The 13,896-nt window shown below is 42.9% G+C and overlaps 1 protein-coding gene across 4 annotated transcripts in view; it reads right to left on the bottom strand.

The window, feature by feature from the left end:
* The window catches only part of GRHL1 (grainyhead like transcription factor 1), a 52,846-nt gene that overhangs the window by 15,007 nt on the left and 23,943 nt on the right, over positions 1-13,896 (bottom strand). For all 4 annotated transcript variants that reach the window (XM_017947279.3, XM_021924566.2, XM_009183666.3 and 1 more), the window contains one exon: positions 719-877. In XM_017947279.3, the coding sequence (XP_017802768.1) occupies positions 719-877 (159 nt within the window). The remainder of the gene's footprint in view (positions 1-718; positions 878-13,896) is intronic.

Genomic DNA, 13,896 nt, shown 5'->3' with positions numbered 1-13,896 from the left:
AAGCCAAGGTGGGAGGATCACTTGAGGCCAGGAGTTCAAGACTAGCCTGGGCAACATGGCGGGAACCCTTCTCCACAAAAAAAATTAAAAAATTAGCTGGGTGTGATGGGATGTGCCGTAGTCCCAACCACTTAGGAGACTGAGTTCGGGGGATCGCTTGAGCCCAGGAGGTTGAGGCTACAGTAAGCAGTAATTGCACCACTGAATTCCAGCCTAGATGACAGAGTGAGACCTCATCTCTGATAAAGGCTGGGTGCGGTGGCTCACACCTGTAATCCTAGCACTCTGGGAGGCCGAGGTGGGCAGATTACTTGAGCTCAGGAGTTGGAGACCAGCCTGGGCAATATGGCGGAACCCCATCTCTACTAAAAATACAAAAAACTAGCCGGGCATGGTGGTGTGCACCTGTAATCCCAACTACTGGGGAGGCTGAGGCAGGAGAATTGCTTGAACCCAGGAGGCAGAGGTTGCAGTGAGCTGAGATTGCACCACTGCACTCCAGCCTGGGCGACAGAGCGAGACTGTCTCAAAAATAAAATAAAATAAAATAAAATAAAATAAAATAAATAAATAAATAAATAAATAAATAAAATAATTTTAAAAGTTATTCTATATTAGCAGCTATATTCTCATTTTGACATTAAATATTAAAGAGACCCTGGTCCTTTTCCGTGAGTGTGTCTCAAACACTTGTTCCAAGCATCCCTGCTGACCTTACCTTGTCACAGAAGACCTTGATCTGGCAGTAGGCCCGGTGCACAGGCTTGTTGCTGCGGTTGTTGTAACTATAGGTATCAATTTGAATGTTAAGAGGCAACCCCTTCACTCCCTTCTGGGAAGAGAAGTCTGTGCTTAAGCAGTTCACAGAGATGAAAACCTGCAAAGGGAAGAGAAGGTTCCATAAGCAACAGGCAGCAAGTCAAACCTAGCACAGCTCATGAAAATATTAACATCACTGAAATTACTCAAGTCTATTTTAAATGAGAAGTTCAGTTTCTCATTTTTTAAAAAAGGGTTTTTAAAAAGAGGTGATCAGGGGTTTATTTTAAAACTGCTTTTGGTCATAGAAATAGCAGACCTTAAAGAGGAGGAAGAGTCGGCAGCTCTGAACCTCTGCTCATGTTTCCTTCCGGAATCCCTAATATCAGCTAGGACAGGGGAAGAGGCTGATTAGCTTTCCCGATGCCATTTTCCAAAGTTACCAATAGCATAGCTCCCTCTGCAGTTGTTCTGTAACTTAGTAAAAACTTCCTGGGAATCCACCTATGTTTACGTTGACACCACCTCTTAGGATAACCTGTAGTACTCTATGTCCTCATATTTTAGAACTTATGAAATCGGTGTTCCTCTAATCCACAATTTTTATAAGATTCTAATGAAGTTCTCTCTCAATCTCTGCCCATCCAGACTAAACAGTCCTCATTTCTTTCCAGTTTGTTCTTATTAATCTTTTGGTTAACAAATCACATTGGGCCCAGTCTTCAAGGAATAATTTATAATTTACAATTATTTCCACACTCCTTTCTAGGTACGGAAATATCAGTGCAACGGTCTTTTATTTAAACATAACTGGATTCTTTACATGTTCAGATTAAACCTAAAACCAAAGTGGTGAAGTTTGTTAATAGACTGAGAACTTAACGATCACTAAACACTCAGGAATGTGTTCCTCGTTCAAGACATTCCACACAGATGCGGTCAAAACTTCCTAGAATAACCTGGGAAGATGTTACGCTGGCGGGTCTATTTCCATGAGAGAAAAGAAGAATCCAATTCCTTAAGCCACAGTTCTACTATTCAATCATGAAATTACTTCAGAGAAACTGTCTAAACCAGACTTTGAGCTTCTCAACCCACAGTTTCAAAAGTCTGCTTTCCTATCAGTGCCCAAGCCACCACTTCCCATGGGAGCAATTTTTTTTTTTTTTTTTAAGACAGTATGGCTCTGTCGCTCGGGCTGGAGTATGGTGGTGTGATCTCAGCTCACTGCAATCTCTGCCTTCTGGGCTCAAGCCATGCTCCCACCTCGGCCTCCCAAGTAGCTGGGATCACAGGTGTGTGCCACCATGCCCAGCTAATTTTTGTATTTTTTTTGTAGAGACAGGGTTCCATTATGTTGCCCAGGCTGGTCTTGAACTCCTGAGCTCAAGTGATCCTACCATCTTGGCCTCCCAAAGTGCTGGGATTACAGGCAGGAGCTACTACACCCAGCCCACAAGAACAATATTTAAAGATGACTTCCAAGTGCAGTAGGTTAGTACCAGGTACACTCCAGCTGTTAGCGTGTGCCTGAGCTATGCACTAAGCCGGCGAGAAGCCATCCAGGGGGATCCCCCACCATCGAAATGGAAGACAGAAGATGTCATACCCTTCTCTCCTCTCCTGGGCTCCAAATCAGTTATCTCCCAGCACACTTTCTCAAAAGTTAAAATAAACTGAGTCACATTATGAATATGACACTGGAAGCTGCTACTTAAGAGGAACCCAGTGCACAGCAAATAAACATGTGCCATTTCCCAGCTATTTTTATCATTCTGGATTTTTAAAATGTTTTTGAGCTCCCTTTCAACTAGTTTTAGAATTTATTTCTGATGCATGTGTACCACATAGTGGACATTATTGGAATTACAGTTTTTAAAACTAAGACTGGCCCATTTCAGACCCAAGAGCTGACAGGGGAAGATTCCTTCTAGCCCCTGGGTCAACAACCAAGAATGGGTCCACCAGGAGCAGCACTGGGTGTCACTGGCTGAACCAGGGCAGATGGGGAGAAATTTAAGTTATAATGGGGGTGGGGGACAGCCATAATAATTTTTTTTTTTGAGATGGAGTTTTGCTCTTGTTGCCCAGGCTGGAGTGCAATGGTGCAATCTCGGCTCACCACAATCCTGGAACCTCCGCCTCCTGGGTTCAAGTCCTTCTCCTGCCTCAGCCTCTGAGTAGCTGGGATTACAGGCACTCACCACTACGCCTGGCTAATTTTTGTATTTTTAGTAGAGGGGGGGGTTTCACCATTTTGGCCAGGCTGGTCTCAAACTCCTGACTTCAAGTGATCGGCCCGCCTTGGCCTCCCAAAGTGCTGCGATTACAGGCGTGAGTCACCACGCCCGGCCCAGCTATAAGAACTTTAAGATGAAAGAGAAGGAAGGGAAGGAGAAGAGGAAAGTCAGGATCATGGTGACAAAGATGGCTCTCTAGAAGGCATGCAAAATGCAAAAGCTGAGGTCGGGATTTTACCCTCACTCTAGGCTACACACTGTTTCTCAGCAGGAAAAGACCAACACATCCTAAAAAGAGGAAAGACTTGTCCAAGTTAACAGATTTAAAAGTCATTTCTGATCTTGTCCCTTCACAAGCCCTCCACCCCAGCTGGTCTCCTCACCATCCCCGAACACAATCTGCACATCCATTCCCGCCTCACCTCAGTCCTCGTCCGCTTCCTGCTCCAGGCTTCCTGCTCATGACTTCCCAGGCAGGCCTGCCTCCACAGCTCCCCTCGTCTGTCTCCATCTGTAAGGCCGGCCCAAGTCCCACCCCACACACGGTCACAAGCACGCAGATGGCAGCACGGGCTGGCCACACAGCAGAGGGACCACACACTGTGCACCTGGCGTCAGGACCTGTGCTGGGCATGTCAAGCACGGTCTCACCGAATCACCCACAGGGAAAGGGACTATCATCCTTCTTGCACAGATGAAGCCCACAACGGTGTTTAAAGTTGTCCCAAGGTAGAAAGCGATGCACTGGGGTTCATTGGAGGGCTTTCCCCTTCACACCCCACTACGACTCCCAAACCAACATCTTCCACAAATAGCTGGCTCTGATCTCCTACCTGGGATGGTTTGCCTTTTGATATGTGCATGGTTTATCTCCCTGACTAGACTGTAAATATTTAGCAGGCCGGGACCGTAATTCTACGCTTTGTCCCTTCTAACACCGAGCACAGTACCTTATCCTGCCTGCTATAATTTTTCTTTCCACTTAAACTTATTTCCAGTAAATAAGCAAATTGCTTTAACTTAAAGAATACCTAGATCTAGATATATAGGCAAAAGTGGCACATACATTACAGAAAATATGTGCTTTGACTTTATACCTTTTATTTATTTATTTATTTATTTTTGAGATTCAGTTTCGCTCTTTTCGCCCAGGTTGGAGTGCAGTGGAGCTATCTCGGCTCACCGCAACCTCTGCCTCCCGGGTTCAAGCGATTCTCCTGCCTCAGCCTCCCGAGTAGCTGGGATTACAGGCTTGCACCACCACACCTGGCTAATTTTGTATTTTTGGTAGAGATGGCGTTTCACTATATTGGCCAGGCTGGTCTCGAACTCCTGACCTCATGATCCGCCCGCCTCGGCCTCCCAAAGTGCTGAGATTACAGGTGTGAGTAACTGCTGTCAGCCACGTTTTTTAAAAAAACACTTCAAGTACAATCCCTAAATCCACAAATCAGAGGTATGGAGAGTCTGCGGAATGCATTCAGGTTTTTAAAAAAGTCCATGCAAACAACTAAGCAAAGTAACCAAACCACCATATATTTTTCAATTTACAACCAAATGGAAAATCCGAATTTTTTCTGTCATTCTAGGCCATGTGGCTCAATTCCTAGTTCAAAAACAGCTAGCTGCCTGGGAAAGTTCAACTTTACCCTCACGATTCCAGGAAGTCTTCGACCCAAAGTGATACTACCTTTACAAGAGGATTTCACAGTAATCCAACCCGAAACCTAACCTCCCCTTGCTTCTCGGTTTCAAGTTACTATTCAAAAAAGAAATGAGCAGGGGCCAAATCCCAGGATCAGGGCAAACACAGAGCTTCGGCACCACTTTGCCCATGCTGGTGTGCATTTGTGATGATCTGTGGTCTCTTACTGATACACATTTCTCTCTTATTTTAAAAAATCAGTTATTTCCAAACTTGGCAGTTTTCTAAATGTATTAAAGAAAGTTTACAATGGTCCTAATTCAGCATTAAAAAAAAATGCTACCTTGCCTAGATAAATACACAAACATCCCAGGAGAAGGTGACAAAGCTGTGAAACGTAAGCACTGCAGGCCACGAACATGAGAGACAGGAACAGTGGGCTGAAGATGCCAGACAGAAGATGGGGCCGGTGGTCGCGATGCCCCTGCTCTTAAGAAAGGATCCAAGGTAAGAACACAGACGATCAAGGGGACATGCTGGTGCAGAGGGGACATGTGTGCTGGGTTTAATCCTTAACCAAAGTCTACAAGCGGAGCCACATTCCCAACAGAAGCAGCTTAGGTCTAAACATCAAAGCATCTGAGCTGGCCCCTAACTAGCGCTGCAACCCAGGGTCCTTACCTGTCAAAGGGCAGGGTGAATTCGTGGATCTCTAGATGACTACCTCTGGACTTCCATGATTATATACTTACATTGACAAAGGATGAATCCTATATCTATACTGTTTTTACTGGTGACAATAGTTTCGTGTAATACATTTATCTATCAACTTTTTATAAGTCATATTAGTTTAAAAATACCACATAAGTTGCCAGTTAAAGTCATCACAATAACTACTTATGTAAAACTTAAGAATCTCATACAGCAATGGCTCTCAAAGTGTGATGCCAGGAGCATCAGCATGAGGGAACTTGTTGGAAATGAAGATCCTGGTGCCCACCCCAGACTCACTGAATCCAAAAACTCAGGGAGAGTGGAAGGGGAGGTTAACAAGCTCTCCAGCTAATTCCAAATTTAATTCACACTAAAGTTTCAGAATCCTGTCTGTACAACAGTGCCTCACAACCCTGACTGAATTAGTTGTGCCTGGCAGGACTTAAAAACATACGGATGTCGGATGTCCTGGCCACACCCCAGAGATTCTGATTTCATTGTCCTGGGGTGGGTTCGAGATGCTGGGACTGTTTTGTTTTGTTTTTTTTTTTTGGTGCTCTGCACCAAATTCGAGTAATTTGAGTGATTGGCCAAGATAGAAACCACTGCAGTAAAGTGATTAGTCTTCTAGCTGCTTACACACTAGGATCCACAAAAGGTCTCCCTTGGCTCTAAAACTCTGAGATTATTAAAGCAAGTTCCAATACATGGCTTCCTTTCCTTAAAGAGTGAAGATTTTTTTTATGTATTTATATGTATGCCAGCAGGTTTTTAACATTAAACAAAATTTTTACAGAGGCATAGCCCTATCAAATAAGAATATTCATGTAATTTAACTTAAAGAATACCTAGATCTAGATATATAGGCAAAAGTGGCACACACATACAGAAAGATCTAGATTAAAGCCACTTTGTTCAACCCTGCTATTCAATAAGATCATGCAAATCCTCATATACTCAAAAGTTCTTAAGATATTAACCAGGAAAAAAAAAACCAATTACACACATATTAAACTCTCCCGCTTATTTTTATTACTCATGTTATGTTTGATTTCATAGGGATTGGCATTTGTGGTGAACTTGTGTGTTCAGCTGAAGGCTGAGGTTGTAACTCTGAACCACAGGACAAAGCATGATGTGTTGCCTTCCTCACTAAACGGCAACCTCCTTGAGATGACCCTGTCTTAATAATCATCTCTATGTCTCATGCCTGGATCATAACACATGCTTAACATATGCTTTTAATAAAAGGAGGAAAATACATACTAGGTATTGAATAAGTATGCCTAAGAATAAGTACAAAGTAGATATATAAAATATTTTTTCATCCCCTTATCTAAACCAGAAGCAACTATTTTTCTGTAAAGGGCCCGATAGTATTTTCACATCCGTGGGCCACATGCAACTACTCAACTCTGCAGTAATAGTATAAAAGTAGCCACGGATATGAGTGTGGTGGTGTTTTGATAACACTTGATTTATATAAACAGGCAGCTAGCTGGCCCAGCCTCAGAGGTGTCATCTGCTGACCACTAAACCATCCTCTAAGTTGCTTGGACATTAATTTATCCTTACATCATCATGATGGAGTAAACAGGAAGGAGGTGTATTTCTCTGTTTGTAATTGAGTATTTCCACTTTCCGCATAAGTGACTTCCTGGCAAGACATCCAGTGTGTGCTGTGCCCATGCATCGCTCCCCTGTGGAAACACACTGTCCCTATCAGCATAGCCCACGCTTATGGAGGGACCAGGCAAGTTCTGAGGGAGAAGTGCAGCGTCTGGGGAGCTTCATGGTCAGGAGGCGGCCTTCTTTAGTCTGCAACTAAACAGTTTTGTTTAATGTTAAAAACCTGCTGGCATACATATAAGGCGAGTGTAGAAACACAAGCCAGAGCTCTCCCTTGGGTCCAGTGGGAGCAACAAGATGGGCACACTTTGTTCCTCAGTTTTAACACTTTGCATGGATTCTACCTAATGGGGAGCCCCGAGTGAGCAAGACCACAGGGCTATTCACCCAAATCCAGGTAAAACCAGGCTCGGACCGTTCCTATCCTGCAGACAAATAGTATCAATGTGATTACAGAAAACACTCCACTATCTTTACAGAGGATGGGAAAGAGGTAAAAAGTACGATGAATGAGGACACATCCAAATCCTCCTTTATAAAACATATGGGAGTGCATGTATACACACACACACGCTTAAAAAGCCCCATTTCAGAATCGGAGTAGGCTGAAGATTTACAACCTTCCTTCTCTAGAAAGATGTGAAGATCTCTGACATAAAACTTTAAGAACTCAAAAGATGACCTTTTCTGTTTTCATGCTTCCCACTTATTTTGAGAGAAAACATTTGTATTCAAATAATTAGAACATTAATGTCAAAAGATGAGCAACTAATATTATTCCCACCCAAATTATTGGAAGAGAAAAAAACTAACCACAAACATAAACTGCTGAACAATCCAAGGTGCTCTACAAGATTCCTTTTAAAACGTCTAGCCCATTTTTCTAAGGACAGTTCCTCATTCCTGACCAATAATTTATGCACTTAGAATGTTTCAAAGTATTTAATTTTGTTTTCAAACCTCAGTTTGAAAATGAGAGGAAAACAAAATAAAATGATTTAAATGATCAAAGGATTAACTGATACAGACTTTTATTCTAAATGCTCTCAAGCACAGAAACCAACAAGAAATCAGATCTTGAATTTATAATGATTCCTCCAGGAAGCACTGCGGCAGCCACATCAGCGCTGTTCACACTTGGCTGCTTCCGCCAAGTTAGTCCTCAAAGAGAAAACAAGGAGGAAAAAGACAAAACAAAACAAAACAAACAAACAAAAAAACCCACTGTGCTCAAAACAGAGATCACCATCAGAGGTTCATTTCATAGCAGGTATAGGGAAAGTAACTGAGAATCAGTTTTATAAAATCCCCAACTCACCCACTCCTTTTGAGCTTTATCATCAACACCACAAACCAAGACACAATTCCAATAAAGCTTGCTAACTGTGTAGTCTAAAGAGAGTGGTCAGGAATGTGAACTTTAACAAGTAAATTTAATTTGTGGAGAGAAATTACAGAAATATTTTTAACTCTCCTAAATCATGGAAAAGAAGGCATGAACAAAGCACTTGGAGTTCATTAGTTAAAAGTTACAAAAACATTAAGTGGTAAAGTTAGGAGCTAAGAGATGAAAATGTTTAATACATATCAGGGCTTTTTTCATGAACTAGCAAAAAGGCTGCTCCTCTTTAAAAATTACCACAATGACAGTAATACTCATTCTATATTATCATTCACCTATAAGAAAATAATCCAACATCCAAATATTAGTCTTAATTTTTTTCTACTGAGAAATTTAGGTAAAATTTTACATGGTTTTGTAACATTGCTGCTATAATGCTGAAAATAATTTCCATAAGACTTTCATAATACAGTTTGCTCAAATGAGTAGAATAAAACAATTTCAAAATTTGAGCACTGGCCAGGCGGTGGCTCACGCCCGTAGGTGGGAGGATTGCTTGAGTCCAGGAGTTTGAGACCGGCCTGGGCAACATGGCGAGAACCTGTCTCTAAAAAAATAAAATAAAATAAAATAACTGGGTGTGGTGGTGTGCCCCTGCAGTCCCAGCTACATGGGAGGCTGAGGCGGGCGTATGGCTTGAGCCTAGGAGGGAGAGGCTACAGCGAGCTGTGTCATGCCACTGTACTCCAGCCTGGGCAACAGAGTGAGACCCTGTCGTTAGAGTGAAAAAAAAAAAAGTGAACATTTAGATCCATTGAGACTAATATGAAGCAACTTTATGACAGTTTGGATAAGATTTTCTTTTTTTCTCTTTTTTTTTTTTTTTTTTTTGAGAGAGAGTCTTGCCCTGTCACCCAGGCTGGAATGCAGTGGCGCCATCTCGGCTCATTGCAACCTCTGCCTCCCAGATTCAAGTGATTCTCATGCCTCAGCCTCCCAAGTAGCTGGGATTATAGGCACGCACCACCACAACTGGCTTTTTTTTTTTTTCTTGAGAGGGAGTTTCGCTCTTGTTGCCTAGGCTGGAGTGCAACGGCACAATCTCGGCTCACTGCAACCTCCACCTCCCAGGTTCAAGTGAATCTCCTGCCTCACCCTCCAAGTAGCTGGGATTACAGGTGCTTGCCACCATGCCTGGCCAATCTTTGTATTTTTAGTAGAGATGGGGTTTCACCATGTTGGCCAGGCTGGTCTCGAACTCCTGACCTCAGGTGATCCACCTGCCTTAGCCTCCCAAAGTGCTGGGACTACAGGCACAAGCCACCATGCCCAGTCGGTTTCCTTTTTAAAGACCTGATTTTCAAACTAAAATAGAGTAAGTGCTCTGTTCATAAGACCAAGTGAGATGTCACAGGTGCTCATCCAGGCAGCATCATCTCAGTGCTTGGGAAAGTGAAAGAGCCTAGCTAGGAAAAACCACTAATAATCTTCAATGGTTCTCTGCAGTTTGGTGGCAGAAATCCAAATTCTCAAGGCCTTCCAAAATCCAGATCCAAATGCCCATTCTCGTTCACACCTCCTTTACAGGTACTTCCAAACTTTGGGGATCTTCATTTTCTCTGCCCCTGAATTTTAAAATATCGTTTCCTCCATTGTCTACTGACATACATTTCCCTTATGGATAAAGACTCAGCACCAACGGATATACCCTTTCTCATCACCATCCCCTTATCTGCCCAAAGGGGAATCCCTCATGTTCTCAGCTGTGTCCATCGCACTCTGTGTACAGCTCCATTTTACCACTTACCAAGTTGGACTAAGTAGCTTTTTCCTTCCCTCAAACTTCCTGTGAGGCCAGATTATATGGTTTGGCTGTGTCCCCACCCAAATCTCCTCTTGAATTGTAGCTCCCATAATTCCCACATGTTGTGGGAGGGACCCTGTGGGAGATAACTGAATCATGGGGGCGATTTCCCGCATATTGTTCTCGTGGTAGTGAATAAGTCCCATGAGAGCTGACGGTTTGATAAGGGGTTTCCCCTTTTACTTGGCTCTCATTCTCTCTTGCCTGCCACCATGTAAGACATGGCTTTCACCTTCCACCATGACTGTGAGGCCTCCCCAGCCACATGGAACTGTGAGTCCATTAAACCTCTTTTTCTTTATAAATTACCCAGTCTTGGGTATGTCTTTATCAGCAGCATGAAAATGGACTAATATACCAGACTGAGATTCTTCAGGGAAACGGCCGCTTCTGTATACTCTCATCACCTCGGTCAAGGTCATCACCTGGATCAAGGACAGGGAGGACGGAGCGAGAATCTTAACATTCACCTCTGTTTAACTCCTGTCCCTGTAACACTGCAGTTAGTAAGCTCCCAAGGTCCCTTGAAGGCAGGGATGTTGTTCATTTTAAAAATTTCTTCCAGCTGGGCGCGGTGGCTCATGCCTGTTAATCCCAGCACTTTGGGAGGCCAAGGGGGGCGGATCACTTGAGGCCAGGAATTTGAGACCAGCCTGGCTAACATGGTGAAACCTTGTTCTACCAAAAATATAAAAAAATTAGCTGAGTGAGGTGGCGCAAGCCTGTAATCTCAGCTACTCGGGAGGCTGAGGCATGAGAATTGCTTGAACCCGGGAGGTGGAGGTTGCAGTGAGTCGAGATCATGCCACTGCACTCCAGCCTGAGTGACAGAGCGAGACTCTGTCTCACAAAAAAAAAAAAAAAAAAAAAAATTCTTCCAGTATTTAGCACATATTTTGTATTTCTTCCAATTATTATCCATTATTAAGTGGTACTGTATTAAATACTAGTAATGAGAGACAGAAAAACGATGAGCATACAAAAATCTACATACTCTCCAAATCTTATTTCAACAAGTTTCAAATCCTCATAAAACTGTAAATACACAACAGTGCCCCCACCAAATAAACATAAACAATAAAAAGAGATAATATAAAGTTACAGAAATTAAACATTTTCTTCCAACCTCTAGTAGAGGACCCTCTGAACAATAAAATGGCTACAAATCAGGCAATTAAATGAAAGAGACAGATTGCTTAATATTAGGCAATTGCCAAATATTAGTGTCACTTCAGAATCTTAATCATGTATTCCTAAACATTTTCAGTAGCCTACCACAGTCTATGTGAAAGACTACATTCCTTAGCATTCAAGCTTTTTATGTGACTCCGATCCACCTTTCCAGCCATACTTTGTACCACCTGTAACAGTATTTCCCAAATGTGAATACTATACATATCCTCTTTAAAAGGTGAAAGTTTCACCCTTAAAAATACACCCAGATCTGAGTCTGAGAAATGCTACTCTATTTAAATGACTGCAAAATGTCTGATCACCCAGCACCCCAAGACCTCATGTGGCCTTTATCTGGCTTCAACCCCAAACCTAAGCACACACCCCGGCACTGATGTCTCCTGGCAGCATTTGGCTCTGGTGGCATGCAGGATATGCTTCTGACTAAAAAGTCTCATCATTGACTTGAAAACACAACATTACACAGCCTCAAAGAACCTCCAGCCCCAAGACCCTTGGCCCACAGACCCCACGGATTGGAGACAAGCTCCTTGTGAGAGCACCCCACGACCTTCCTATGCAGTCCCCCTCGCTCCTGACTCAGAAGACATCAAAGGTCACAGCTCATTCTGGGCTCTGCATGCCAGCCTGGTTCCCACTATCCTTTGGGAACCCCCCACCCCACTGGGGTCACCTGAGAAGCGTGACGAAACTTCTAAGTAAGGTTCCCTTCCTTTGTGTCACCAGCATCCCTACACTTACTAGAGTGGAATCCTCCTACTGAGTTCTGAGTTTTGGGTCACGGACTACTCACCTTTCCATTCCAAGAGCATCTTGGCAGTGCCTGGCCAATAAGAAATATACGTTTCCTGAATGAACGACCCACTTTCCTAAACTCCAGCCAAATAAAACTACATGCTGCTATGGTATTTGGGCTACATTTATACCATTCTTTGACCCTGAAAAACACCTATGAAGCTGATACTATTTTGGCCCCATTTTACAGATGAGGAAACGAAGGCTTAGAGGTTAGGTAACTTGTTGTCCAAATCCACAAGTTATTTGTGTTTATATATATATATTTTTTTGTTTTGTTTTGTTTTTTTTGAGACAGAGTTTTCATTCTTGTTGCCCAGGCTGGAATGCAATAATGCAATCTTGGCTCAACCTCCAACCCCGGGTTCAAGCGATTTTCCTGCCTCAGCCTCCCAAGTAGCTGAGATTACAGGCACGCACCACCACACCTGGCTAATTTTTTTTTTTGTATTTACTAGAGACGGGGTTTCACTACATTGGTGTGCTAGTCTCAAACTCCTGACCCTCAGGTGATCCACCCGTCTCAGCCTCCCAAAGTGCTGGGATTACAGGCATGAGCCACCACGCCCGGCCTGTGTTTATATCTTTCTTTTAAGCTGACTTGAACTCCTAGGTCATCAGGGTAGAATCCAAAATGCCAAGCAGTTTTTTACACATACTGAACAGTAAATATTTGCTGAATACTAACTGACTATTTATATCCCCTGAATTATTTTGGAAAAGATTATAGTATTTAGAGACTGCCTGAGACACACTGAGACATACAAGGTAAGTGCCAGGGTAGAGATAAACCCACCTCACAGGTTATGACCTGGTTTTCTACTGTGTGTATTCACTTTTAGTTTTCAATTCCTATCTCCAGTGACTATCTTTCTGTTACAAAAGCTGCAGGTACCTAACAATTTTTATTTGATAAATACAGGTTTATCCCTTCATGTTGCATTTACAGATGTGGTAATGTCTGTGACTTCAGACTCCTCTGTGACTAGAGCTGTAGAAGACAAGTCTGCAGCTGTCGCCTCTGCACTACACAGGCCTTAAAAGGTGAAAGCACCTCTTCAGACTAAGCTGTTCCAGCTGCCCCTTTTCCACTTACATTCACAACAGCAACTCTATGAGGGGAAAGATAAGGAAAAATAAGTAAGATCCAATCAAACATCTTTTGCAAAAATATTCTGCAGCCCCAGCAAAGACTCTGGGGATTCCCTCAGCTAAAAGTCCATTTCCCTGGAAATCTTAAGAGCATGTTTTTACCCTCACTTACAACATAGACCAGAATACAGAGTATAATCTCCTCTGAGGACAGGCTTTATGCTTCAGTCATTTTCTTACTCTTTCGCAGTGCTTACATAGAGAAGTGCAACAAACAATTCGCTCAATGAATGAATGTACAGTTCGGGAAGCTGACTCCCTGCAAAATGATTTCCTAAGTCAGTTCTTCCACAGGTGCAACAGACTGATCACCTTGCATAGAATTTCCTGGATGTTAGAAAACAGTCTAATTGGTCAATAACGAGAGAGAGAAAAAAAAAAAACTTTGAGGAAGCGTTTTGCTTTTGTGAATCAGAGGATGATCCCCAGCAGGCTTCTGGAAGCACCAGCCCGCAGAGCTGAGAGTGCCTGCTGGCCCACGTCAGTATGGCGTGCTGTCACGTGTGTATCATCATGCCCAACTAAAAGTTTCAAGTGAGTTCTAACTACCTGGTAAATATAT

This window comes from Papio anubis, chromosome 14 (genome assembly GCF_008728515.1).
Source record: "Papio anubis isolate 15944 chromosome 14, Panubis1.0, whole genome shotgun sequence".
In the NCBI taxonomy this organism is placed as follows: domain Eukaryota; kingdom Metazoa; phylum Chordata; class Mammalia; order Primates; family Cercopithecidae; genus Papio; species Papio anubis.
This window is presented reverse-complemented; position numbering and strand designations above follow the sequence as displayed.